At 40.1% G+C, this 23,736-nt stretch overlaps 2 protein-coding genes across 2 annotated transcripts; one reads left to right on the plus strand and one right to left on the minus strand.

Annotated features, from left to right (window-relative positions):
• Positions 1 to 87: 87 nt before the first annotated feature.
• On the plus strand, positions 88 to 13,481 carry cideb (cell death inducing DFFA like effector b). Its single transcript, XM_061913621.1, has 6 exons — positions 88 to 415; positions 1,402 to 1,523; positions 3,504 to 3,618; positions 3,727 to 3,873; positions 9,373 to 9,563; positions 9,646 to 13,481. The coding sequence occupies exons 2-6, from the start codon at positions 1,498 to 1,500 to the stop codon at positions 9,788 to 9,790; spliced, it is 624 nt and encodes a 207-aa protein (XP_061769605.1). The 5' UTR covers positions 88 to 415; positions 1,402 to 1,497; the 3' UTR covers positions 9,791 to 13,481.
• Positions 13,081 to 22,834, minus strand: gmpr2 (guanosine monophosphate reductase 2). The gene is made up of 10 exons (XM_061913619.1): positions 22,670 to 22,834; positions 22,280 to 22,374; positions 22,076 to 22,195; positions 18,058 to 18,141; positions 16,237 to 16,410; positions 16,081 to 16,162; positions 15,883 to 15,989; positions 15,758 to 15,800; positions 15,543 to 15,702; positions 13,081 to 13,816 (listed from the first exon to the last, which is right to left on the minus strand). The coding sequence occupies exons 2-10, from the start codon at positions 22,364 to 22,366 to the stop codon at positions 13,627 to 13,629; spliced, it is 1,047 nt and encodes a 348-aa protein (XP_061769603.1). The 5' UTR covers positions 22,367 to 22,374; positions 22,670 to 22,834; the 3' UTR covers positions 13,081 to 13,626.
• Positions 22,835 to 23,736: the final 902 nt, after the last annotated feature.

Consider the following 23,736-nt stretch of genomic DNA (forward strand, 5'->3'; position numbering starts at 1 on the left):
GAAATGAAGCGTTTAAAACAAGCGCACCCAAGCGTTCCCGGATATGACGCATGAATACGTCATCGTTTTTGTAAACAGTGCACTTGACATGACATACGGCAGCAAACATCGAAACACGCTTGTAATGCGAAGTGATTAATGCGTATCTGCACAATGAGCGCATATTAAGTCAAATAATTCAACTCACAAATTGCGTTTGAATTCACAAATCGACAATTTTAGTTTTTAATACTGAGAATATAGACACAGAAGTTATTAGATAGATAGATAGTACTTTATTTATTCCTTCTGGAGAGTTCCTTCAGTAAAATTAACATTTTCAGCACAATCCCATTCAAGATCAGACAAACATTACAGGGAGACAGAACAGGATCGCTGACGGGTCTGCCGGCTTCCAGCGCCCCTTACAAAAAAGGTGAGATACAGGTCAACAAGTGGGTGGAATGGGTGAAAAAAATAGAAGATTAAAATAAAATAAAAAAATCGGTCTAAGCCTGGGCCCTGGATAGGGGGTCCAGACTGAGGCCAAGGGAAAAAAACGACAACTCATAGCCATAGTACACATCCCTCTTACATGTGTGTAAGAGGGAAACATCAAAGAAGACAAAGGACATTAAAGCAGCGGATACAACCAGCCACTTCTACATACAGCTATGAATAAAAAGTAAAAGAAACATATACACTGTGGTGGCCTTTGCGGTGTTCCACGCCATCGTCTGCTGGGGTGGAGGGAGCATGGCTAGAGACAGGAGCAGACCCAACAAAGCAACCAAGAGAGCCGACTCCACTCTCGGCCGCCAACCATCTCGTTAATTAGTAAATAGGCTATGCTTCTTTTGGGACATGCTGAATTTGATTAAGTGTGAAGGCGGGCCGGGAATGACAGCAGGCCGTGCCGTGAGTTCAGTTAAAACATTTTGCAGGAGTACCTAAAAACACCAGAGTGCTGTAATATACCCATTTTTTGGCTATTTATTTTTTTTTTGCAGCAAGTAATTGGGAAAAAAAGAAGCTATTTTAGTTTTTTTGTCCAATTATCCTAACTCTGACAAAATAAATCAATAAAGATAAAATGCATACTTCTGAGGATGGTAAAGGGCAACAAAAAAAATAAAATGAACCAAATTGATGGTGATCAGTAATGTAAAATTACACCTGTTTGGTCACATTGTTGTAATCTATTTGTCATTATGATGATTTTCTTTTATTTTTTGCCTTAATTGTTGGCTATGATATTACTATGTTTTGGTATTTTGCTTTCAAATGTGCTTCCTTTTTATGCTTTGTTACCATCTGACCGTAGTAAAGTCTCAGTGTTTAGTATGTTTAGCTACACAAAGAAATAATAACAACACTTATACACAATATTGATGGACTTTGCCTTGGCTGTCCCCTTTCTAGATTGCCATCATTTTTGGAGCAAAGTCCAGCAACGCGATAAAAGCCAAGCGTCGCTGACATTACTGGCACACCGAAACAACCAAGAGATTGACCAGAATGGACACAACGTCGTCGTTTATAAAGTAAGTGGTAAAATTGCCTTTCTCTGAGCTACCTAGCTCATTTTACAATGTACAAAATAGGGAGCGTCCACACTTGTGGTTGAATTTCCAAAAAGACACTTTGATGTGTTAAGCTTTGCGTTCAATAGTGTTTTTGTCATAGGACCAAAGGTTGTAGAGTGAAGCTCACACGCCTAAAATCGGGACTAGATTGGACATACAGTATTACATGATGTAACTCAACTAGCCAGAACTAAAATCTAAACTAAACTAAATCATTAACAATGTTATTTTTTAAAGAGTTGTCACACAGACAAAGGAAAACCCAAATTGCAATGAATTTTCACTTACCGTACATGTTTGTTATTTTTTACATAATTTTTTTTTTGCAGTCATTGTGACATTCTTCTGTGTCTTTGGTTACTGTAGTGTTTACATTTCAGCTCAAGTGAGACGCATTGTAACAGAGTTTACATGCAAGCAAACAAACCCATTCCCTAACCAAAAGAACAGTGTTAACATAGTCAGCGCACCAAACAATGAGTGTGAAAGCGCCACACACACACCATCATCATCGGCGGTCACTCGAATCGAGTATGACGATCATACTGGTATGGGGGTATCCGTTTATGGAGGATGCCTGTGCGTGATTTTGTTTCATGTGGGGAGACTGGTGCACAGACGATCTTTGACAGATCTGGGTCAAGGTCCATGGGACGTGTCTCCAGCCGTCCTCGTGTGGGTTGCAGTGGCGATCGATACAGGACGCATCGTAGCAGGTTTGACTCGGATTTATTATTTCAATAAATATATTGTCTTGACAGTCAGTCGCGCCAATTTCTAGCTCGCTGGCCCTTTCTGCTCGTCACGGCGCACCTTTCGGTGGCTGCGTCTGCTGTGGGGGCTCATCTCGCTCAGGGTCGATCTCGTCGGGTGCGTACACAACACACCTGTGCTCAATCCCTGCATCTTCTGCTGCATGCTCCGCCTCCTGGCCGCCATCATGGGCAGGACCACCATTTGCCCTGGCCCACTGTCGGCTCCGCCTCTCCACAGTCCAGTGGCATGGATTCCAAGACGACTGGGGACCCTTTTCTGCTGCAGCCTTCATCTGCCATCCCAGCCATTGTGACGCTCTATAGGGTTCACAGTCATCCTCCGCCTGTTCCACCGTTGAGGTTTTGGGTTGTTATTTCCCACATGGGCCCACATTGATGTGGGGGTGCCTTCTTCTGCCATCGCAGCCTTTGTGGTAGTTCTTACATCTACCGTCTTCTGCCTGCTCCGCCGTTGAAGTCTTCACTGTATCCCTGGCTAGGGGGCAGTCAGGTACTAAGCCTTTGCCAAGGGCCACCTGGGGTAACAGTAGCAAAGGAGTTAACCTACTAGTGACCCAAGACCCCATAGAGGAGCCTCTACTGCTGGATGCACTTTAACGTCATGCCCAGGACGTACACACACACACACACACACATACTAAGTCAGGTTTCCCTGCTCGTCAGTGGATTTTTTATTCTAGAATAAAAAAGGGAAACCTGCGAAACAGGCTTGTGTTTTTGTCATATAACGCCCTACCCTGGTATTGAGCACTGTATAACAGATAAACCACAGAAACCTTGACTATATATATAACGCACACGGGGTGCTCAAAAAAACGATCCAAATCCGAATCCCGATTCAATTAATTCCAATTCTAAATGTATTCATATTTTTTTAAGAATTGATTGGGGAAAAAAAATATTATTAAGATTTACTTTTTTAAAGTTTTTTTCGGCAGTTTCCGCGCTTACTCGCACACATGTACGTCATATGTTAGTAACAAAGAGGACTATTTGTAAACTGTAACCTCTTATGATTAGATTTTTTTACCAAATGTTTTTTTGTAAAAATCCATTGGAATCTCGAACTGACCCTGAGTTGAATCGTCCCAAGAATCTTAATCAAATCATGAGATGCCCAAAATCGCAGCACGTACGTATGATCTGTTTTGTCTGTCTTTAGGTCAGTAACCAAGCGAGTGTGGTCTCCACCGCAGCGACCGTTCAGGGTTTGCAGTCACAACAGGGAGATCAAGAAGGGCATCACGGCCGGGACTCTGGAAGAGCTAAAAGAAAGAGTGAGAAACGTTTGGAAACTACTTTCCAAACCCACAATGTTGTTGCTTATTTTCCTGTCATCTTCTGACACCCCCCGTTGTCGTTTTTCTTGGGACGTGTGCTCGTAGGTATGCCAGGCGTTGCTCCTCTCGCTTGTGTCTCTAGTTTGTGAGGACGATGGAACGGAGGTAGACTCCGATGAGTTCCTCGAGACTCTGCCAGACAACTACATGATCATGGCCCTGGAGCCTGGACATACATGGCGACCCCAAATGGTAGGATCTACTTTTTATTTTAACTAAATAAACATGTATGGCTTACATTGAAGCTTAACTTAAAAGGTCCCATTGTCTACTACAGGGGTCACCAACGCGGTGCCCGGCGGGCACCAGGTAGCCCGTAAGGACCAGATGAGTAGCCCGCTGGCCTGTTCTAAAAATAGCTCAAATAGCAGCATTACCAGTGAGCTGCCTCTATTTTTTACATTTTATTTATTTACTAGCAAGCTGGTCTGGCTTTGCTCAACATTTTTAAATCTAAGAGAGACAAAACTCAAATAGAATTTGAAAATCCAAGAAAATATTTTAAAGACTTGGTCTTCACTTGTTTAGATAAATTCATTAATTTTTTTACTTTGCTTCTTATAATTTTCAGAAAGACAATTTTAGAGAAAAAATACAACCTTAAAAATGATTTTAGGATTTTAAAACACATATACCTTTTAAATTCCTTCCTCTTCTTTCCTGACAATTTAAATCAATGTTCAAGTAAATTTATTTTTTTTATTGTTAAGAATAATAAATACATTTTAATTTAAATCTTCATTTTAGCTTCTGTTTTTTTCGACAAAGAATATTTGTGAAATATTTCTTCAAACTTATTATGATTCAAATTAAAAAAAATTATTCTGGCAAATCTAGAAAATATGTAGAATCAAATTTAAATCTTATATCAAAGTCTTTTGAATTTCTTTTACAATTTTTGTTCTGGAAAATCTAGAAATATAGCTTGGTCCAATTTGTTATATATTCTAACAAAGTGCAGATTGGATTTTAACCTATTCAAAACATGTCATCAAAAATATATATTTATTGTAAGAAATCATTTAGATGATCAGTGTTTCCACAAAGATAAATATCATTAATTATTAATAATAACATATAGTTAAAGGTAAATTGAGAAAATTGGCTATTTCTGGCAATTAATTTAAGTGTGTATCAAACTGGTAGCCCTTCGCATTAATCAGTACCCAAGAAGTAGCTCTTGGTTTCAAAAATGTTGGTGAACCCAGTTCTATTGTATCAACAATTTACAGGAAGATGTCAAGATAATGTATTGGAAGGATGTCCATAAATTTAGCCTTGACACTGGAATTTAGACAATATAAAAATGTTTCCAGTAAGCCCTAAATAATCATAATGAGCCGTGTTTGTCCACAGCTGTTTCCAACAAAATGTCTTTCCATGTTTTGACATAACTTGAGAGCTGCGACAATTAATCAATTAAATTGATTAGAAAAAAGATTTTATGTGTATTCTGTTGCTTTGATTAATTATTTGATAAGTGTTAATAATAAAAATTGATAACTTTTTTGGACCACTTGGAGTGCCCAGAATTTTAAAGGTGGACATAGTTTCCGCACGGCCGCTGCAGTAGAGCGCACATCAGTGTGTGTGGGTGCCATGATCTGTGCGGCGGTGAATGGTGGACGTTTTTTATTTTTATTATTTTTGATGCAACTTCTTGTGTTTGAATTTATATTTAAAGTTTCACAATCTGGCATCAGATTGATATATATTTTAGTTGAAAAATATCTATATCTACAGACATACATTACAATGTATTCCAAGCCCACTTAAGCATCAAATGTAATGGTACTTTAACTTTAACTTTAAATGCAGTTAGGTTATCAACATTTTCCATCTACTTTTAAACACATTAATAGTACGATTCAATTGTGCTGTTATTTTCTCCTTTGTGTACAACTTAACAATTATTTGCTTCAGCTGACCTTCTGTAGGAAGAAGTGGTTTATAACAAGTTACTCTTACCATTTTTGCAACCAGCACAAGGACCCTTAAAATTACACTCCTCAGGGAGTGCTCCAAGCACAAAGATCAGAGGGTCCAAGTCGATATGTCTGTGCATAATCTTAGAGAGTTCCACCCGAATTCCCTTCCAAAATGTTTTGAGTTTTGGCCTCCAGCACAAATTAGTTATGGTCCTGTCAAATTTTGAAATTAAAAACTGTTTTAAAATTTCTCACAGCTAAATTCCTTCCATGTAGGAGTGCTGGTCAGTTTCACAAATTTGCCCCTACTCCTGTTCTCCAATCACAACATTCACACTTTTCCCTCACACTAAGAGCACTCTATGATGAAACTGACTGCAAATACTTATATCAATGTCACAATGTCACTTATGTCAATTACACTGTCTTTTCACATGTTCTTTCTTTTGAGACTCTTGTGAAAACACATTCCAGGAGAGACAAATCTTTATGTGACATTAAATAGCTTCTGAGCTGCAAAAACCTAAAAAAGTCAACTGAAATTAAACCACGTTTCTCCTGGATTTGATTACATCATTTTAGCATTCCCCCTTCAAACAGATCATCTGTTAGCCTGAAGTCCTTACTAATCCATTTCCAGAACCTAGTATTCAACTGCCCTGGTAAAAAGTCAACAATCTCAAGAGATTTTTGTAGCTCTGTTATCGACTGATCGACTAATTTGTTTTTCCAATATTACATTATGGGTGCACTTTATCCAGGTATTTTAAATTTTATATTTCGTCCATCTCTTTTTTGAGCCAAACGTTAAAGGTTGCAGTGAAAATTCATAGCAAGAACTTTGTTCTAAAGTCAACGATGTTTCTTTATTCTGCTTTGTCCATTCCACTGCCCAATAGTAAAAATTAAATTCTGGTGAACCAAGCTCCCCACAAGCCTTTTCTTACTGGTCATACATTTATCCATTTTCTACTGCTTATTCCCTTTGGGGTCGCGGGGGGCGCTGGTGCCTATCTCAGCTACAATCGGGCGGAAGGCGGCGTACACCCTGGACAAATTTCTTACTGGTCAATTGTGTCAATTTACAGTTGTGATCAAAATTATTCAACCCCCACACAATTTTGGCGTTTTAGCAAGTTGGACATTTATTCCGTATTTTGTTTATAGTCATGTCAAATAAAGATGTGTCAAAAAGACAAATGCAACTTAAATTGTAACACTGTATTTCACAAAATACCAAAAAAGGACCTTTTTCTTAATATCTCATTGACAAAATGATTCAATCCCCTAGTTACATGCATCTTTAGTACTTAGTATAACACCCTTTGGCAGTAATTTCATCCTTCAAACGTGATACATAACCGGACACAAGCTTCTTGCAACCATCTACAGGTATTTTAGCCCATTCCTCTTGGGCAAAGGCCTCCAGTTCATTCATATTCTTGGGCTTGCGTGCGGCAACTGCCTTCTTCAAGTCCCACCACAGGTTTTCTATAGGATTTAGGTCTGGCGACTGTGAAGGCCACTCCAGAGTCTTCCAGCCCTTCTTCTGCAACCACTCTGATGTTGATTTGGAGGTATGCTTGGGATCGTTGTCCTGTTGGAAGGTCCAACGTCTCCCAAGCCTCAGCTTCGTCACTGACTTCATGACATTTGCAGCTAATATATCCTAGTAGGAAATGGAATTCATAATCCCTTGAACGCCCTGGAGATTCCCGGTACCTGAGGCAGAGAAACAGCCCCAGAGCATGATTGACCCCCCACCATGCTTAACAGTAGGCAAGGTGTTCTCTTTGTAAGCTTCATTTTTTCTCCTCCAGACATAACGTTGATTCACAGGCCCAAAGAGTTCCACTTTTGTCTCATCACTCCATAGAACAGTTTCCCAAAATATTTGGGGTTTGTCCAGATGATTTTTGGCATATTGGAGTCTATTTCTTCTTGTGCCTGGTAGTCAGAAGCGGGGTGCGCCTGGGAGTTCTGGCATGGAGGCCTTCATCTCGTAGTGCGCGCCTTGTTGTCTGGGACGAAACCTGCGTTCCCCCCTCTGCAATGTCCTGTTGTAGTTCCTCAGCTGTTACCCAGGGGTTTTTCACCACTGTACGCACACAGCATCCTCTTTCTACCAAGCCCAGGTTGTGTTTACACTGTGCCTTTAGCTTTAAACTTGCAAATTATGCTCCCAACTGTGTCTCTTGGAATGTGTAATGTCTTTGCAATTTTCTTATATCCATATCCTTTCTTGTGAAGAGAAATTACTTCCTCTCTTGACTTCTTTGACCACTCCCTGGACTCCACCATGTTGCAAATACACCATTGACCATCTACAAGAAGCTGAGCGTCAGTCTTTTTCAATCAGTTTAAATGTTGCTCGTTATGGTTCTAATCACATCTACAGGTGTTTTCAACACCTGATTGAAAAGACCTTATTCAAATTTTGTTCTTAAGAGTTATGATCCTCAAGGGTTTGAATAATTTTGTCAATGAGATATTAAGAGAAATGACACTGTTTGGTATGTTACAAAATATAATGTTGTAATTCAAGTTGCATTTGTCTATTTAATGCATCTTTATTTGATATGACTATAAACAAAATACGGAATAGATGTCCAACTTGCTAAAACACCAAAATTGTGTGGGGGTTGAATAAGTTTGATCACAACTGTAACTCTGGCCTTTTTTGTTGCCATATAAATAATATAACATGTTCTTAGTTTGTTGCTGGGATCCAAATTGGGAGGGACATAAAGAGATATAACAGTCTTGGGAGAGTATTTGATGGTTTCAATATTCCCAAAAAGGGAGAGTGGCAATATTTCCCATCTTTTCTGATCTTTTTCAATTGGATCCATTCATTTTCCATTATTTGATTTGTACAGTTGAGAGAAGTCTGAAGAAATATTGATTTCAATCAAAACCCATTAGGTGACCTTTGTTTCACGCTGGAATCGAATTTGGAACTCTAGTTGCTGGCACGGCCTCTCCATCCTCTGAGCCATGCTGTCCCAAAATGGTACAAATTATAAATTGTTCTTACGTTTGGTGCTCAAACAGAATCTTTGGACAAATATTAGTGTTAGAACATCATTGAGATGTCTCATCAGACTGTTGGTGACCTTTGGTACACATGCTGTATGCTATGCACTCTCTAACACAGTGGTTCTCAACCTTTTTTTAGTGATGTACCCCCTGTGAACATTTTTTTAATTCAAGAACCCCCAATTCAGAGCAAAGCTTTTTTGGTTGAAAAAAAAGATGAAGAAGTAAAATACAGCACTATGTCATCAGTTTCTGATTTATTAAATTATATAACAGTGTAAAATATTGTTCATTTATAGTGGTCTATCTATAACTATTTGGAAAAAAAGATATAAAAATAACTAAAAACTTGTTGAAAAATAAACAAGTGATTCAATTGTAAATAAATATTTCTACACATAGAAGTAATCATCAACTTAAAGTGCCCTCTTTGGGGATTGTAATAAAGATCCATCTGGATTCATGAACTTAATTCTAAACATTTCTTCACAAAAAAATAAATTATTAACATCAATATTTATGGAACATGTCCACAAAAAAATCTGACTGTCAACGCTGTTTATGAACTCACATTCTTACTTTGTTGAAGTATTATTAAATAAATATATTTATAAAGGATTTTTGAATTGTTGCTATTTATAGAATATTTTTGAAAAATCTCACACCTTCAAGTACCTCCATTTGAGAACCACTGCTCTAATAGTCTCTTAAATTGTCACCTCAGGGTGCAATTGTTGCCAGATCTCAAGACAAGATCAAGCCCAAGTCAGGAAAAGACATTGCGAGTGTCACGTTTGACCTTTACAAGTTGAACCCGAGGGATTTGTTTGGCTCCCTAAGCGTGAAGGCCACCTTTCAAGGTCTGTACTCAGTGAGCGCCGACTTCCAGTGTCTGGGGCCCAAGAAAGTCATTAGGTAGGTGGAGTTTGTGCTCGAACCCCCACTAAAGCATATTTCAATCCTAACGATGATAAGTGATGAGATTTTACCGTTGCAGAGAAGCCCTCCGTGTGGCCTCCAGCCTCCTCAATGCCGCAGGACACCTGCTTATCGCCTCAGCCTCCATGATCCGCCGCATCATCGAGGGCGTGGAGCTTTGGCAGCAGCCGCACAAGGCAGAGTACACAACATCCTGGAAGTGACAAACTATGCTTTACTTTAATTATGCAAGCAAAAGATAAATTTTTCAGGGCATTTTGTATTTTTTTGTGTGTAATGTTAAAACAATGAAATGAGTTTGACAGTGATCAATGATAATGTTATCTTTATAGCACTGCCCTTTCTGTGTGGGCGAGAAAAAGCTAACATTTACCCCGTACGTTATCCAACATTGTTTTTCATGTGGGGAAGAAAAAGTCTGAACACTCATGAAGGTGGGTGTTGCCTTCTGGCAAGAGTGGGTCTTTGGTACAGTGCCTGATACATATATTTTAATATACTATGTGTCTATGGTGATTCTCATTCATCCAGCTCATTGAATCTCAGGGCATTCAATCGGTCGCAACCGGACTGTTGGGTTTGTCTTAGAAGACGTTTCGCCTCTCATCCAAGTTGGGTTCATCCGTGTACTATGGTTTATTTGTTTCACACATGCTTAACAAGTTACAATAAGGAACATCACGTACATTTGTAAGATTCAAAGTCTGAAAAGGAGTATAAAGAAGCAGAGTTCATTTCATCCTACAACATATCTATTACTGATAACTGATTTAAAACCTTGTTTAAAAATTGTTTGTCCATTCCTGTGTGAAAAGGAAGGACAGTTGAAGCGATAAAACATCAATAAGCTATTAAGCGTTTAACAAATGCGTTAGGGTAGAACAAAAAAAGATGTGTATATACTGAACAAAAATATAAACGTAACTTTTATTTTTGCTCCCGTTTTTCATGAGTTAAACTCAAAGATCTCAAACTTTTACTGTGTACACAAAATACTTATTTTTCTCAAATATCGTTCACAATTCTGTGTTAGTGAGCATTTCTTCTTTGCTAAGAAAATCCATCCCACCTCACAGCTGTAGCATATCAAGATGCTGATTAAACAGCATGATTATTGCACAGGTGTACCTTAGGCTGCCCACAATAAAAGGCACATTTTAAAAAGGTGAAGTTTTGCTTTACTGGGGATCTGGGAGGGCTACCATTTGCCTCACACAGTGCAACGCATCTTCTTCGTATAGAGTTGATCAGGTTATTGAATGTGGAATGTTGGTCCACTTTTCTTTAATGGCTGTGTGAAGTTGCTGGCTATTGGCAGGATCTGGATCATGCTGTCGTATACGCCAATCTACAGCATCCCAAACATATGCAATGGGTGACATATTCGGGGAGAATGCTGGCCATGCTAGACCCCGATAAGGACGACGAGCATGCAAATAAGCGTCACTGAGACGGTTTCTCAGATATTGTGCAGAAAGTATTTTGTTATGCAAACCAATTGTTGCAGCAGCTGGTGTCAGACGATCATGAAGGTGTACCTGCTGGATTTGGAGGTCCTAGGCTGGTGTGGTATCACATGGTCTGCGGTTGTGAGGTTGGTTGGATGTACTGCCAAGTTCTCTGAAATGCCTTTGGAGACGGCTTATTGTATAAAAATGAACATTGAATTCCCAGGCAACAGCTGTGGTGGACATTCCTGCAGTCAGCATGCCAACTACACGCTCCCTCAAAACTTGTGGCATTGTGCTGTGTGATTAAACCTCACATTTCAGTGTGGCTTTTTATTGTGGGCAGACTAAGGCACACCTGTGCAATAATCATTCTGTTTAATCAGCATCTTGATATGCCCCACCTGAGTTGGAATGGACTATTTTTGCAAATAAGTAATGCTTACGAACAGATTTAGACAGATTTGGGAATGGACTATTTCTGCAAATAAGTAATGCTTACGAACAGATTTAGACAGATTTGTGTATATCGTAAAAATTTTAGCTACAGTATAAAAAATGGGAAAAAAACAAGTGTCGCATTTCTGTTCTTTCTAGTGTCTAAAACATCCACCCATCCATTTTCTACCGCTTATTCCCTTTTGGGGTCGCTGGCGCCTATCTCAGCTACAAACGGGCGGAAGGCGGTGTACACCCTGGACAAGTCACCACCTCATCGCAGGGCCAACACAGATAGACAACATTCACACACTAAGACCAATTTAGTGTTGCCAATCAACCTATCCCCAGGTGCATGTCTTTGGAAGAAGTGGGAGGAAGCCGGAGTACCCGGAGGGAACCCACGCGTTCACAGAGAGAACATGCAAACTCCACACAGAAAGATCCCGAGCCTGGAATTGAACCCAGGACTGCAGGACCTTCGTATTGTGAGGCAGACGCACTAACCCCTCAGCCACCGTGAAGCGTGTCTAAAACAACCTTTTGTTATTGGGGCGGCATGGTGTAGTGGGTAGAGCGGCCGTGCCGGTTGCAGGTTTGCTCCCCACCTATTGACATCCAAATCGCTGCCGTTGTGTCCTTGGGCAGGACACTTCACCCTTGCCCCCATTCACACTGGTGAATGAATGTTGAATGACAGGCGGTGGTCGGAGGGGCCGTAGCCGCAAACTGGCAGCCACGCTTCCGTCAGTCTACCCCAGGGCAGCTGTGGCTACAGATGTAGCTTACCACCACCAGGTGTGAATGAATGAGGGGTTCCCACTTCTCTGTGAGCGCTTTGAGTATCTAGTAATAGAAAAGCGCGATATAAATCTAATCCATTATTATTATCATTATTGTCAATGATAAGTGGAACATTTTAGAATAGGTGGATTAATTAATTAGATTCTATAAAATGTACAAAAAATAAATCTGAACAGGTTGACCTTTTCAAATGATTACTTTTACTGTACTAAATGTTCAGAATTTTGTCATTTTGTTGCCTCAACTGGCAAAATGGTCTTTGCTACATGTCCATTTTGTCTTCACATGTGTTAATTCTGTTCTTTTGCAACAGAAAATGAAACTATCTTGATGGTTACTCAACGAAAAGTTTGTGGAAACATGTCTGACCATCTGCAAGAGCATGTATGTCCTTTTGCAGCAGGCTAATCTGTGACGGAGACGATTGTATCGCCAAATGTCCTCAACATGGCAAATATATGTAATACAGTTTTACTGCTGGGGTGACTTTTGATGTGTGTGTGCGTTTCGTATGCAATTGGAGACCAGCACCGCCTGCACAACATGAAGACCTGAGAGCGAGAGCGACGCACTACAGTTCCTGCAGATGTACTCAGGACATAAAGGTAGCCAAAACATGGACTGGAGTGTAGCGACCATCAAAATAAGTTGTTTCTTGAGATGAGGTATTGACAATATACTTGTGCAAGCAAAACAGTTCCGGATGTTTATGTGGAAATTAAAGCACATTTCTGTAGTGTCTTTATCCAGTTGTCACATTAAGCTCTGAAATTTTAGTGGGATTAACTGGACAAAAAACAGAATTACAAGTACATGAGGAATGTTGTATTGTTTAAGACAGGCTGTGATGTACACAGTTTTTAAAAACATTCTACATTGTGGCGTTATTTAAAAACACGGGCAACAAACAAATAAAACAAGACAGTAACACGTCCAATTAGTGGTGAGGTTGAATTTACAGACAGGACACTTATTTTTAAAAACAACATCGACCTGAAAGTAAACTTTGATAACAAAGTTTTCACCATCAAACTTTGGTATAGGTCAAACTGCAATGTTGTAACATTAAGTCAAAATCAAAATCACATTTTGTAATCGGTATTGGCCCCTAAAATACGGCGTGCAACGAACGTAACATCCTAACGTTTTAAGCAGCGCCTCTTGCATATACCCTTCGGCTTTCAATAAAATGATGAGAAGGGAAGTGGATGTTAAAAGGTTGGAATGGAAATATACAGTGTACTAGTATATTGCTAACACAGGAAACGGCAGTGCGACTGGATCAATGCACAAAAGGTATTATGATGCAGACAAGCAGTGTTGCAGACTCCAAGATGTCAACATGTGTTTCAGGCATCATTGCCGAAGACGGTGTTGAGCTGCTGGGTGACCCTGATGAAGGTTGTCCTGCGGCTCAGCTCTTTGAGCTTGGATGCCCCTACGTAGGTGCAGGTGGAGCGGACCCCGCCCAAGATGTCCCGCATTGTAACGTCCACCGGACCTTTGTATGGGACTTCCACCGTCTTGCCCTCGGATGCTCTGGTGAAGAAAAAAGCCCAGAGGAATAACTTTACTTGGACCGAATACCCAAAGATGGAAGGAAAATAGACCGGCAACAACAATAGATATGTTGGGTCCTTGTTAGGTCCTAATTGGGGGCATGTATAAATACTACGTTTAGTTATATTTTGTATAATAACGAGACCCTAGTGATGGTTTATTAGCAACAAACGTGAGAAAAGTACACGTGGTAACAATTGTTGGTACCATTATGTCAAAGGAAAAACCTGCAAGAATTACTGAAATAATTGAAAACCAAACCCAAGATACAACAGATAGTCAGATGGTGAGTAAATAGAATGTTATTTAGTATAAATAGAAAACACGCTCACAAAAGAAGTGGAGAAAAGAACAAGACAAGGCGAGTGCGGCTAAAAAGGTCAAAAGTCACAAAATGTATTTTGGAAAACAAACACCCAACCATGAGACTGTAAGCATAGCAATGATCCAGACAGCACCGGGTACAGGTGTGTCCTTGTTGCCAAACAAGGACAGGTGTGGGAGCCAGCACTCAGTGGGCAGACAAGGGAAGTGAAACCACAAAAATAAGAGTACTGGACAGGAACAAAAAGACCAAACAAATGGGGGAAAAAAGAACACAAATCACAAGGGTGTGACAGTCACACCCTTGTGACAGTTTAAATTCACATTTAAAATTATTTCTTGTGGTCTACATAACGTGTTATTGTGGTGCATTGGTCAATGTTTTGTATAGATTTTCTTTTACAGACCATCTTCAAGACGCTTCTGTCTCTTCAGGACGTGCCGTTTCATGGTCAGTGAGGCTCTCCTTTAGGCCTTTGACTGTCTCTTCCCCGTCAGCAATGTTTTAGCGCTACTGATGGATATAAATTAGAACTACACGCTACTTTTTGTTAGAAATGGCACGCATGTGCATGTCTGACCCAGAACAAGATAACAGAGAAAATTAGAAACTTATTGCCTACAACTTTGGACAACCATTGAATAAAAGAAATGGACTCGCACAAAGCTAATTGATTAAACTTCTGCCATATATGGAGATAACCACTGACGTAAGTAAGGCAAAATACATCTCAATCGTCTCAAATTCCAAACAGCTCGTTTGGAGAAAGTTTGGGACAAGGCAAGATTGTTTTATAAATATCTCCATGGTTTGATTGATAGGCTTACAAGGATCTCAAATACACAAAAACATGTACCAAGAGGTAAAAAACGGTTTTGCATAATAGGACACCTTTAGAGTTGAGACCTTTAAACGACAATACCTTCATGCAAGAGTCAACAGAAACTGAGTTACCTTCTTTGCAAAGCAGAGTTAATGATACCTACTCAGTGGCCTCGTAGTTAAGAGTGTCCGCCTTGTGATCAGTAGGTTGTGAGTTCAAACCAAAGACTATAAAAATGGGACCCATTACCTCTCTGCTTGGCACTCAGCATCAAAGGTTGGAATTGGGGGTAAATCACCAAAAATGATTCCTGTTGCTGCCCACTGCTCCCCTCACCTCCCAGGGGGTGAACAAGGGGATGCGGTCAAATGCAGAGGACAAATGTCACCACACCTAGTGTGTGTGTATGACAATCATTGGTACTTTAACTTTAATGCAATTAAGTGAGGTACCTAAAGTGTCAAGCAAGTTCATTTATGCACAGGTGAAAGTTTAGAGACGTTCAGATTGTTTATATTATTTTAATATATAATGTCATATTTAGCTAATGAACAAACCTGTACTCAGCAAGGCCGCCCGCATGCTTCTTCATGGCTATTTCTGAGCTCATGCCGTAGAACATCTTGTACTTTTTGCCATTTTTCTCGATGGTTTCCCCGCCGCTCTCCGTGTGGCCGGCCAGCATGCCACCCAGCATCACAAAATCGGCTCCTGCACCTGTGAAACAACACATTGGTAAGAAAATCTTTCAATCGAACACATCAAAACTCACCGAAAGCCTTAGAGACATCTCCTGGGCAAGTGCATCCTCCATCCTGTGTGAATGAAATGGTTGATGTGATGAATAAGTGATTATTCATTTGTATTAATCTTTATTCACAAGTAATTAAGGCTCACAGAGATGATGTGGCCACTCAGTCCATGGGCTGCATCCGCACACTCAATTACTGCGCTAAGTTGAGGGTACCCCACCCCTGTCTTCTTGCGGGTAGTGCACACAGAGCCTGAAGAAGATGCAAATGTGTCAAATGATTTAGTATCAGGAGTTATGCCACATAGGATTAGAATATGACAAGTGCGTGATACTGTGGTCACCTGGTCCGATGCCCACTTTGATGATGTCGGCGCCAGCCAGGATCAGCTCCTCGACCATCTCTCCTGTCACCACGTTTCCTGCCTGACACCCAAAAGTAAAGCAAAGACATGAGTAATACAGTAGCAACAAAATCTTACGGTAAAACTTCTACTCACCATTATTGTGTGCGAGGGGAACTTTACCCGGACTTCTTTGACAAAGTGGACAAAATGCTCTGAATAACCGTTGGCCACGTCGACACAGATGTAGCGCAGCTGCGGCACGGCTGCTAAAATGGCAGCCATCCTTTCAAAGTCGGCCTCACCGGTGCCTGTGCTGACTGCAACATTCTGGGGGAAATGGCGAGGCATAATTTCAATTCTCAATTTTATGAAAGTTTGGCCGTGTCCACACGAACACAGATATTTAATAAACGCATACTTATTGCTGCGTTTAGGCCTTTTTTCCACACGCAAACGCATATTCTTGTCTTTGATAACGCAGAATTTTGCAAATGCTGGCCAAAGTCTAGAGTTTCAAAACTCTCCACTTGGCATATGTACGCGGCACAAACCGAGATTGTGATGATGTCACGGTTGTGCGCTGTCATTTCCAAGCTCAACAACACTGCCTTGCTGGCTTTAAAGACACTACAAGAGGAATTAATGTATGTTTGAACATTAACATGCTGCTCTTTTCACTCAACAAATTAATAAAAAAGACATTAAAATGGGCGTTGTGACTGGCGCAAATGACAGTCAGCTGTTTTAGATACGTTCACTGTCAAACCTCCACCGGATGGGACAACTTTGACAAGCAAGACTTTTTGCTCTGTGTCATAACAAAGGTGCAACATTATCTTATATTTTTAGTCCTTATTTAACGACAAATCATGAAGTTACCTTACGTGTCTTGCTTCCATTCTTGCAGATGAAGCCGGGCACGAGCGTGCTCGCGTGTATAAAGCGACCAAGCAACTAAAAAAACATAATGTGGCGTCCTCCTTATAGTGTGTACTGATGTTAAAGACAATATACACGTCATTACGGAACGACACAGGAAGTCCTTCTTACCGACAGCCATCAGACTGTATAATGCTTATGTTCCTTTTTGACTGTACTTAAATGTATAATAGACTGTATTTATATTATTTACATGTGAATAATGCTGTATAATAGACTGTATTTATATTATTCACATGTGAACAATGCTGTATAATAGACTGTATTTGTATTATTCACATGTGAATAATGCTGTATAAAAGACTGTATTTATATTATTCACATATGAAAAATGATGTATAATAGACTATATTTATTTTATTCACATCTGAAAAATGCTGTATAATAGACTGTATTTATTATATTCCAATGCTGCATAATAGACTGTATTTATATTATTCACATGTAAAAAAATACCTAAGTGTTTATTGTGAGCGAACTGTGGTGCTGAATTATCTCCAAGGAATCAATAAAGTACTTTCCATTCTATTTTATTACACATGTACCAAATCACAATATCGATGATTAAATGCTTTATAATTCCCTTAAAAATGCAAAATGGTTTCCTTGGCTCGTTAGTGCCTGCTGATTTTAGAAATAATGTACACTTCACTGCACATGTAATACATCCCCATGTTGCTAAACATGTTTTAATTCTATGAGTGTTGGGTTTCAGCACCACAGGCGTGCATTCGCTCTTCAATAATGTTCCCAGGGCTCTGTGTACGTGCAGGCTGGTTTTAAAGATAATGTACATGTCATTGTACGTCTAAAGTATATCAAAATAAACACAATAGGAGGTGTAATGCCACCAAGTCGGCTGTACCTGCTTTTTTCAGGCTTCTGATTGGACAAAATATGCATGACAGCAGGTGTATGCCTCTGTGTGTAGACAGTTTTGAAACCACACCTGTGTGGATGGAGATTGTTTTGACCCCGAATATGTGTTTTTGAAACTCTCAGTGTTTGTGTGGACATGACATTGGAAGTACCTACCTCAAGGCATTCCGGATGCTTGGCTGCAAACTCACTCCAGTCATCCACTGAGTAATGCTTATGGACTGCAGTGAAGAGGGTGAACTAACAGGTGAACACAAGTTTAACGCCATGGTGTACAGCAACGTTTGAGATGATAATAGGGCTGGGCGATATACTCGATATATCGCGCGTTTGTCTCTGTGCAATATAAAAAAATGACTAGATACACTGCATGCGTCTCTCCCTCTTTCTTGTCTCTCCTTCTCACAGAGACTTAAAACAAGAGCACCTTCTTACATACGTCACGCGTGCAACGTCACACGCCCTCCCCAAGCAGAGAGATAGCGACATGGGTAACATTAGCTGTGATGCTAACGGTGTGTTGCGAGTGGTAATACGAGAGAAAGAAGGTGGGAATCTGGTAACAAATGGAGGGATAATTAATTCCCAAGAAATACAGCACGTGGTCCATCGTCTGGCGGTGGCTTGGTTTCAAGCGAGAACATGTTGAACATTTATACGGCAGAAGCGTTTCTCCCAAAAGTAGCAGCATTGATCATTTGTAGCATCATTTGAAAAGTCACCCGCTAGAAAATGAAGAGTGCTTCAAACTGCATGTCAACATCTCCGGTCGGTGCCACACCCACAAAATGCCTGAGCAACTATTTCCACATCAACACCGTAGGACATACACTATTTGATATGCAGCTCATTTTTATGTGACACTTATTGAAATATTTTGTGTGACATCATGCACAAAAGTGCACTTTATTTGTTTTAAACTATTGTAGTGGCGTTCTGTACAAAAAGTGTACTTTAATTTAGTTTTGTTTGATATGTCATCTTAGTGATATGCACAAAAGTGCACTAATAGCTTGTTTTAAAATGTCTCTGACAATCTTGCACTTTCTGTTTCGAAATGACATGAATGTTTGTGCCACAGCTTAATAACTGTTTAATAAATACAGGTTTGGTCAATTGACTTAGTTGTGATTTATTTTACTCTCGGGGATTAATAAAGTATGTCTGATTCTCATTTCCCTCTCTGCATGAACGTTTTAAATTAGCATATATTAATGCAGTATGAAAAAGTATGTTTTAATGTAGACACGTAGAGTGGGGCAAAAAAGTATTTTGTCAGCCACCCATTGTGCAAGTTCTCCCACTTAAAATGATGACAGTGGTCTGTAATTTTCATCATAGGTACTAGGGGTGTAACAGTCCACAAAAATTTCGATTCGGTACGTACCTCGGTTTAGAGGTCACGGTTCGGTTCATTTTCGGTACAGTAAGAAAACAACAAAATATAAATGTTTTGGTTATTTAATTACCAAATTTGTAAACAATGGCTTGGTCCTTAACAATGGGAACATTACAATAATTCTGCCCACGTTAATCCACATTAAACTGCCTCAAATTGTTGCTTAAATGAAATAAAATGACACAACTTTTCTTCTACATATAAAAAGTGCAACATTAAACAGTTTCAAGTCAACTAATCATGCTTAATTTATTACAGCATTTGGGAAGCCTGTAGTTGACTTTTATTATGTAAATGTTATATTTTTGTCAACATGTGATAGCAGGCACCCTGCCATTCAAACTAGGCTGCTACATTACTAATGATTAATGTAACTATAGCTGAAAAAAATAGCACAATGGCAATAGGTGACCAATATTCATCCCTGACCACCATGGAGTTCATGTAGGCTTTATGATGCAATTACATTATTATATCAACTATCAGAGACAGAAACTCTTCATTTAACATAATGTCCTTTTTTGCTGCTTCAACACACCTCAATCAACACTGTCCGTAACACACACACGCACGCACACACACACACACACGCACACACACACACTCACACACGCACGCACACACACACACGCACGCACACACACGCAAACACCGCAAAATGAGTTAACGTTACGCTAAAAGCTAACTAGCCTTCACCTAAAGCCAGGACTGCGAGTGAGCTGAGCTGCAGTTTGTTTCTAGAAGGTCGTTGACTTGGAATATAATTTGGGGAGAGTGCGTTGCTCCCCTGCTAAAGCAGGGGTCGGGAACCTTTTTGGCTGAGAGAGCCATGAAAGCCAAGTATTTCAAAATGTATTTTCGTGAGAGCCATATCATATTTTTTAACACTTAATACAACTAAATGCGTGCATTTTTAAGTGAGACCAACATTTTTAGAGTACAATAAGTCTCTTAGTATTTTTAATAACAGTGTTATTCTAAAGTTAACCAATAATGGATAAAATACTTCTTACCACTAATGCGACATCTTGAACAGGTGCGATAAAAAAACGGATGGTTGGATTAAAATGCATGAGAATGTTTTATAATTTGAACGTTATTTTTAACTCTGTGATTACCAGAAGAATTAATAATTACTTATCGTGTTAAGCAATGTCAGCTAAGCTTTATCTGAGAGCCAGATGCAGTCATCAAAAGAGCCACATCTCTAGAGCCATAGGTTCCCTACCCCTGTGCTAAAGACTTATCAGCTCGACATCGACACTGAAGCGCCACCGACATGCGCTCTGAATACGCATTGCTGATTGGCTTTGTATGTAACCAATCAGATAGTTGTGTGGGCGGGACAATGCAGGGTGCTGTGTACAGACAGAGGCAGAGCGGAGCGGAGGATACTTCATATGTTCGTGTGAAACTCGTTCGGTACTCCTCCGCACCGAACCGGAACCCCCGTACCGAAACGGTTCAATACAAATACATGTACCGTTACACCCCTAATAGGTACACTTCAACTGTGAGAGACAGAATGTGAAAAAAAATCCAGGAATTCACATTGTAGGAATTTTAAAGAATGTATTTGTAAATTATGGTGGAAAATAAGTATTTGGTCAACCATTCAAAGCTCTCACTGATGAAAAGAGGTTTTGGGTCAAAATATCACGATACATGGCCCCATTCATTCTTTCCTTAACACGGATCAATCGTCCTGTCCCCTTGGCAGAAAAACAGCCCCAAAGCATGAGGTTTCAACCCCAATTTTCATAGTAGGTATGGTGTTCTTGGGATGCAACTCAGTATTCTTCTTCCTCCAAACACGACAAGTTGAGTTTATACCAAAATGGATACATGGATGATACAGCAGAGGATTGGGAGAATGTCATGTGGTCAGATGACACCAAAATATTACTTTTTGATATAAACTCAACTCGTCGTGTTTGGAGAAAGAAGAATACTGAGTTGCATCCCAAGAACACCACACCTACTGTGAAGCATAGGGGTGGAAACATCATGCTTTGGGGCTCTTTTTCTGCTAAGGGGACAGGACGATTGATCTGTGTTAAGGAAAGAATGAATGGGGCCATGTATCGTGAGATTTTGAGCCAAAACCTCCTTCCATCAGTGAGATAAATAAATAATGATAAAAGGGTTGTACTTGTATAGCGCTTTTCTACCTTCAAGGTACTCAAAGCGCTTTGACACTACTTCCACATTTACCCATTCACACACACATTCACACACTGATGGAGGGAGCTGCCATGCAAGGCGCTAACCAGGACCCATCAGGAGCAAGGGTGAAGTGTCTTGCTCAGGACACAACGGACGTGACGAGGTTGCTACTAGGTGGGGATTGAACCAGGGACCCTCAGGTTGCGCATAGCTACTCTCCCACTGCACCATGCCGTCAGAGCTTTGAATGGTTGATCAAATACTTATTTTCCACCATAATTTACAAATAAATTCTTACAATGTGAATTCCTGTATTTTTTTCCACATTCTGTCTCTTACAGTTGAAGTGTACCTATGATGAAAATTACAGACCTCTATCATCATTTTAAGTGGGAGAACTTGCACAATCGGTGGCTGACTAAATACTTTTTTGCCCCACCGTAGAATCATTATACCGCTGTGATTATATGCATCAAGTGTTCATTCAAGGCCAAGGCAAAATATCGAGATATATATCGTGTATCGCGATATGGCAAAAAAATATCGAGATATCAAAAAAAAGGCCATATCGCCCAGCCCTAGATGATAAAGTTGTGATGCATTGCTTACTTGGTTTAAGGCGAGGGCCATTTCGAAGGTGCCCACTGTGTCCATGTTAGCGGCAATGATTGGGATACCTCTGTAAGTGCCCTTGGAATTCCTAAAGGTGAAGCTCCTCATCAGGTCGACCTTAGACCAGCACACTGTGTTTACCAATGCTCTTCACGGGTAGGTTGGTTCATAATAATAATAATAATACTAATAAGGTACTACCTCACTCCTTGATTTGAGGGTGCTCCGCTTAGGACGTAGGAGAACATCCTTGAAGTCCAACTTGATGTCATTGTCAATGTGAGGCATTTTGCAAGCTGTAAGACAGATCACACTTTAACATTGTCACACAATGTGCACACTTAGAAGTTATGACCCCCCCACCTTCCAGCATTTCACAGAAAAATGAGAGCAGGTATCCCAACGACTGATTGACAGGAATAAAGGATGTCCAAATAATGTTTGGCTAGCTAGTGCTAGTAAACATTCCGTTATTAAGACGCTAACCACGTGTAACGACACAGCGTAACCCGGCTGTCAACATTTTAGATGACACAATTTAGAGCCTCTGGCGAGAAATGTGCTTTGATAAAACAACATTTAGCCTCTTACCTGTTTTATTTACGAATGAAAATGAATAACCTTCAACGAGTTTGTAGCGGAGTTACATACACTTCATGTGCCGGTTCACAAGCAAGAAGCAACAGGAAGTGGTGGACACTCCCGCCTTGTAGTTTTTACAACCCTTTACGCGCACAAACGGTCGGCGAATAAAACTACAAAAAAAACGAAACGCTTTACGGCAAATCGAACTGCTGTCAAATGAACGGAATATTTCGCTTGTTCGTACGGACTCGTGTAACAATATTTGCCACAAAAATTTTTTGGGGGTTACGTTATTTTTAAGAAGAAGGGTTTATAATATCGAATGGTCCAGATGTACTTAGGTAAAGTAGAGCCATCGACATCATATCCCGGAAGTTGTGGGCGTAGCCACACCGGAAAAGTGTTTGACAGTAATCTAGTTTTGCTTCCGTCAGTTTTGCCGAAATGCTTAAAAAAGGATTAAAATGCGTTCATGAGTACAGCACCCCTTGCGACCCCAAAAGTCAAAAGCGGTAGAAATGGATGGATGGATTGATTTGAGTCCATAGACATCCACTGTTTCCAAACGTGATATTAAATGACTACAAGCATTTTTGTGGTGACATATGCTGTTGTTTAGCATCCTCATGTGAATTCAGTGCATGCAAGGGTGTAGTCAGCTGGAGGCGCGTCTTAATGAAATTAAACAATGGATGTCCGCTAACTTTTTGCAACTCAACGCCAAAAAAACGGAAATGCTGATTATCTGTCCTGCTAGATACTGACCTCTATTTAATAATACACATTTAACTTTTGACAAACAAACAATTAAACAAGGCGACTCGGTAAAGGATGTGGGTATTATCTTCGACCCAACTCTCTCCTTTGAGTCACACATTAAAAGCGTTACTAAAACAGCCTCCTTTCATCTCCGTAATATCGCTAAAATTTGCTCCATTTTGTCCACTAACGACGTGTTCTCCAAGGTTTCTCATAGTCATAAATGATAAATGATAAATGGGTTGTACTTGACACTACTTCCACATTTACCCATTCACACACACATTCACACACTGGTGGAGGGAGCTGCCATG

Source organism: Nerophis ophidion, linkage group LG10 (genome assembly GCF_033978795.1).
Source record: "Nerophis ophidion isolate RoL-2023_Sa linkage group LG10, RoL_Noph_v1.0, whole genome shotgun sequence".
NCBI lineage: Eukaryota > Metazoa > Chordata > Actinopteri > Syngnathiformes > Syngnathidae > Nerophis > Nerophis ophidion.

Coding starts and splice junctions, on each gene's coding strand:
- cideb (XM_061913621.1), top strand. CDS start 1,498: ATGGACACAACGTCGTCGTTTATAAA. Junction 3,619..3,726: donor TGGAAGAGCTAAAAGAAAGA/GTGAGAAACGTT, acceptor GTGTGCTCGTAG/GTATGCCAGGCGTTGCTCCT. Junction 9,564..9,645: donor GGGCCCAAGAAAGTCATTAG/GTAGGTGGAGTT, acceptor TTACCGTTGCAG/AGAAGCCCTCCGTGTGGCCT.
- gmpr2 (XM_061913619.1), bottom strand. CDS start 22,366: ATGCCTCACATTGACAATGACATCAAGTTGGACTTCAAGGATGTTCTC. Junction 18,142..22,075: donor TGGCCCTCGCCTTAAACCAA/GTAAGCAATGCA, acceptor TTCACCTGTTAG/TTCACCCTCTTCACTGCAGT. Junction 15,703..15,757: donor AGATGTCTCTAAGGCTTTCG/GTGAGTTTTGAT, acceptor GTTGTTTCACAG/GTGCAGGAGCCGATTTTGTG.